Source organism: Triticum urartu, chromosome 3, assembly GCF_003073215.2.
Source record: "Triticum urartu cultivar G1812 chromosome 3, Tu2.1, whole genome shotgun sequence".
In the NCBI taxonomy this organism is placed as follows: Eukaryota; Viridiplantae; Streptophyta; class Magnoliopsida; order Poales; family Poaceae; genus Triticum; species Triticum urartu.
The window spans coordinates 691,421,817-691,427,228 of NC_053024.1; the positions used below are offsets into that span (position 1 = coordinate 691,421,817).

The 5,412-nt window shown below is 50.7% G+C and overlaps 1 protein-coding gene across 1 annotated transcript; it reads left to right on the forward strand.

Moving 5' to 3' along the window:
- The first annotated feature begins 3,631 nt into the window (after positions 1 to 3,631).
- Positions 3,632 to 4,888, forward strand: LOC125549202 (chitinase CLP-like). The gene has a single exon (XM_048712669.1). It carries the CDS (start codon positions 3,632 to 3,634, stop codon positions 4,886 to 4,888), a length of 1,257 nt encoding a protein of 418 aa, XP_048568626.1.
- The last annotated feature ends 524 nt before the right edge of the window (positions 4,889 to 5,412 follow it).

The window sequence follows — 5,412 nt, forward strand, 5'->3', positions numbered from 1 at the left end:
CACCAAACCTCTGCATTGTTGGAAATATGCCCTAGAGGCAATAATAAATTGGTTATTATTATATTTCCTTGTTCATGATAATCGTTTATTGTCCATGCTAGAATTGTATTGACAGGAAACTCAGATTCATGTGTGGATACATAGACAACACCATGTCCCTAGTAAGCCTCTAGTTGACTAGCTCGTTGATCAATAGATGGTTACGGTTTCCTGACCATGGACATTGGATGTCATTGATAACGGGATCACATCATTAGGAGAATGATGTGATGGACAAGACCCAATCCTAAGCCTAGCACAAAGATCATGTAGTTCGTATGCTAAAGCTTTTCTAATGTCAAGTATCATTTCCATAGACCATGAGATTGTGCAACTCCCGGATACCTTAGGAGTGCTTTGGGTGTGCCAAACGTCACAACGTAACTGGGTGGCTATAAAGGTACACTACAGGTATCTCCGAAAGTGTCTGTTGGGTTGGCACGAATCGAGACTAGGATTTGTCACTCCGTATAAACGGAGAGGTATCTCTGGGCCCACTCGGTAGGACATCATCATAATGTGCACAATGTGATCAAGGAGTTGATCACGGGATGATGTGTTACGGAACGAGTAAAGAGACTTGCCGGTAACGAGATTGAACAAGGTATCGGGATACCGACGATCGAATCTCGGGCAAGTATTGTACCGATAGACAAAGGGAATTGTATACGGGATTGATTAAGTCCTTGACATCGTGGTTCATCCGATGAGATCATTGTGGAGCATGTGGGAGACAACATGGGTATCTAGATCCCGCTGTTGGTTATTGACTGGAGAACTTCTCGGTCATGTCTGCATGGTTCCCGAACCCGTAGGGTCTACACACTTAAGGTTCGATGACGCTAGGGCTATAAAGGAAGTTTGTATGTGGTTACCGAATGTTGTTCGGAGTCCCGGATGAGATCCTGGACGTCGCGAGGAGTTCCGGAATGGTCCGGAGGTAAAGATTTATATATAGGAAGTCCTGTTTTGGTCACCGGAAAAGTTTCGGGTTTTATCGGTAACGTACCGGGACCACCGGGAGGGTCCCGGGGGTCCACTAAGTGGGGCCACAAGCCCCGGAGGGATGCATGGGCCAAATGTGGGAGGGGACCAGCCCCAGGTGGGCTGGTGCCCCCCCCCCCACCAAGGCCCAAGGCGCAAGGGAGTGGGAAAGGGGGGCAAACCCTAGGGCAGATGGGCCCTAAGGCCCACCCTGGTGCGCCTCCCCCTCTCCCCTCCCCTTGGCCACCCCTAGATGGGATCTAGGGGGCTGCCGCCACCCCTAGGGAGGGAACCCTAGGTGGGGGCGCAGCCCCTCCCCTTCCCCTATATATACTTGAGGTTTGGGCTGCCCACATCACACGAGTTCCTCTCTATCTTGGCGCAGCCCTACCCCTCTCTTTCTCCTCATATCTCGCGGTGCTTGGCGAAGCCCTGCTGGATCACCACGCTCCTTCACCACCACCACGCCGTTGTGCTGCTACTGGATGGAGTCTTCCTCAACCTCTCCCTCTCCCCTTGCTGGATCAAGGCGTAGGAGACGTCACCGGGCTGTACGTGTGTTGAACACGGAGGTGCCGTCCGTTCAGCACTAGGATCATCAGTGATTTGGATCACGACGAGTACGACTCCATCAACCCCGTTCTCTTGAAAGCTTCTGCTTAGCGATCTACAAGGGTATATAGATGCACTCTCCTTCCCCTCGTTGCTGGTCTCTTCATAGATAGATCTTGGTGACACGTAGGAAAATTTTGAATTTCTGCTACGTTCCCCAACATGCATAACTAAGATGCACACAACCAATCACCTAATGTCTGATAGAAAGAAAGAAAAAAACGACAAATGGGCGACAGTAGAGTCATATAGACCGACACTATGCCTATGTCGAAAGGGTGGTGGACCGATCCGGAGGTTATGTTGCCATCCATGTTGGGTAAAAATCTCCGTAGCCACCTGCTCCAATCGCGTACACACCGCCTTGAACAACGGTTGGTACTCCACTCGTTGTAGCGTAGACCACGTATGAAGCGAGTGCGTACAACGGAAAATAACCTGCAAAGGAGAAGCATTTTTATTATTGAAAACCAAATCATTTCTACATAGCCAAAGCGACCATAGTAAGGCATACGCTCTCACCTTTATTAGCGTTTTCAACCTATTTGAAATACCATCCAACCAATGACCAAAAATATTGACGACACTTGTGGGCGGATACAAATTTGACGCTAATTAATCTATAGGTCTATGGTATGTACTCTTCCAAAGTGTTGTGCTAATTAATTATTATTGAATCCAACTCATGGTTTATCTTAGGGGTTCCTCTTTAGTTGTACCTTAACTTTGCACTAAGGACCTTATTAGTTTTGTAATGGGTTTTCAAGGATCATCGTTAGTGAGATAATTAAAATTTTATCATTGGTTTCTCATCTACCAGTGATTATCAGACGTATTCCTATTACCGGTGTGCGAGTGCATGTAATGTCAGTGTAGATAGAATATCCCGTGGAAACCAAATTACACTGGATAACGGTGAAACTGCATGAAAACATTGTTTTAAAGTTTTTTAAATAAATCTTGAAAAGATGGTTTTCAATAAACACGCAAGTGCTCAAAATAAAATCTTGCCTCGCAAATGATTGTGTGTCTGAAATCGGAAGTTTGCATGCCCTATTAACATACTTTTTTCCTCGCAAAAGAAACATACTTTAGTTTTTAGATCTTTTTTGCGCTTCCAAATGTAATTTGCATGGAGTTTTATTTGTGCATCGATTTCGACAGGATACTCTCTGGTCCGTATAGGGTAAAGTGCAATTAGATTTAAAAAAGGGTAATGTGCAATCGCCCATGTAATTGATTTTATTTTTTTATTATACACGGCTCACTATGCAGCAACAAGCCGAGTCTCGAGATGATCGATTGATGGCTTGAGCTGCCCGTAGTGGATAATATCATAAACTATCATGCATATAATATTAATGTATGATACTGTCTGTCTTCATAATGCATAGTATAATAAATTAGTATGTTAGATAACGGGGGTGGCGTTTTGGCATCTCATCAAATTATCAGTTGGCATACACTATATATACTAGCTGTCTGATGAGCAATGCTACACACATGACACTGTTTGAACGGTTTCTGCACGGTGACTGAGCTGAGCCTTTTATTACGTCTGATGCATGGATTAGCACCCTTGGACTAGTCGTCGTGCAAGGGTGGGCTAGCAAGCTGTCGTCCATAAAGTAGTTTCGAGCTGTGATACTCCCGTTACGATTCTGGACAGCCTCGGTGAATGTATACCATGGAGCGTCTACGGCTCTGCGTACGCACATTGCATGCATCTTCCTGTGTACGCACGCTATATTTGGGCACTGTGCGTCCGCCGCACGCCAGACCAATTTAACTATGAGCAGCACACTGGTCACCGTCGACGGTGGTCGCCATTTAATCCGGTGTGCAGAGATGGCACATGTTCGGATGCTAAGACCAGAACCCACACGGTGCGTATAAAAGAGACGCACACACGCGTCGAATCAGTCATCAGTTCCACACTGACAAATCAATCCGTAGTCCCGATCGATCTTCAGAACTGGCCATTGGCGCAAGAAAGATGGCACGAGTCCTCCTCGTCCTGGCCGCCTCGCTGGTCGCACTGGCGTGGCCGGCGTCGTGCCAGCGTCTTCCGGTGCTCGCTCCGGTCACCAAGGATCTCGCCACCTCCCTCTACACCCTCCCCTTCCACGACGGAGCCAACCTCGTCCTAGACATCGCCGGCCCGCTCGTCTGGTTCACCTGCCAGCGTGGCAACCTGCCGGCGGAGCTCCCGTGCAAGAGCCCGGCCTGCCGCCTCGCCAACGCCTACCCCGTCCCGGGCTGCCACGCGCCCGGCTGCGGCCGCCATTGGCACGACGACAAGACGTGCACGGCGTACCCGTACAACCCGGTCACCGGCGCGTGCGCTGCCGGGAACCTCGTCCACACGAGGTTTGTCGCCAACGCTACCGACGGGAGGAACCCGGTGAGCCAGGTGAACGTCAGGGCCGTGGCGGCGTGCGCGCCGAGGAAGCTCCTGGCGTCGCTGCCCCGGGGCTCCACGGGCGTGGCCGGGCTCGCAGGCTCCTGCCTGGCGCTTCCGGCGCAGGTGGCGTCCACGCAGAAGGTCGCGAATAAGTTCCTCCTCTGCCTCCCCCGAGGCGGCGCCAACGGCGACGGCGTGGCCATCTTCGGCGGCGGCCCGCTTCACTTCTGGGTGGACCCGTCGGACTACACGCAGTCGATGGACTACACCCCGCTCGTCGCCAAGCAGGGCAGCCCGGCGCACTACATCTCGGTCAAGTCCATCAGCATGGACAACACCCGCGTCCCCGTCTCCGAGCGTGCGCTCGCCACGGGCGGCGTGATGCTCAGCACGAGGGTGCCCCACGCATTGCTCCGCCGCGACGTGTACCGCCCGTTCGTGGACGCGTTCGTCAAGGCTCTGGCCGCACAGGCTGCTCCGGGAGGGCCCGTCGCGCGCGCGGTGAGGCCCGTGGCGCCGTTCGAGCTGTGCTACGACGCGCAGACGCTGGGCAACACGAGGTTCGGGTACTGGGTGCCGAGCGTCACGCTGGCGCTCGACGGCGGGAGGGGCTGGAGGATGCCTGGGGTGAACTCGATGGTGGACGTCGAGCCGGGGACGGCGTGCCTTGCGTTCGTGGAGATGAAGGGGGTGAAGGCCGGGGACGGCAGGGCGCCGGCGGTGATCGTGGGAGGGTTCCAGATGGAGAACATCGTGCTGGAGTTCGACATGGAGAAGAAGCGGCTCGGGATGCGCACGATGCCGTACTATATGCAGTGCAGCCACTTCAATTTCACTCGAAGCGCCTAAACCTTTGCTGCCTCTGCGTGTAATAATAAATCTGTTTATCTACAAGTGTATTACTGGATCATAGCCAACATATGCTGTAGATTATGTAGTAGCCTGAAACACTGGTCATCTGTTCCATCTTGTTTAGTACGAGTAAAATAAAAGCGCATGCCATCTGTTACAAAAAAATGCTACACGTACAGACACATTATACAGGTTTTAGACTAGTCACAATGGAAATAACTTCACTAATAACATCACACATTTCAATACAAAAATGCTTATGTGGCGGCTAATTAATGAAGAGAGAAGGGTTTGTGGTAACTTAGGTAGTTACTGTAACATCACACATTTCAAGGCATAATGAGTCTATAGCCTAATAAATGAACTTTTTCATGATACCACTAATATGTTACTACCCATTATGAAGGCAGTAACATAGACTAGTAACATCGGCAAGTTACTACTCTATGTTACTCCCCACTGTGAGCAGTCTTACAGGTTGAGGACTGCGCGCTCTTTTAATTGGCCCCCCTGATTTTCAT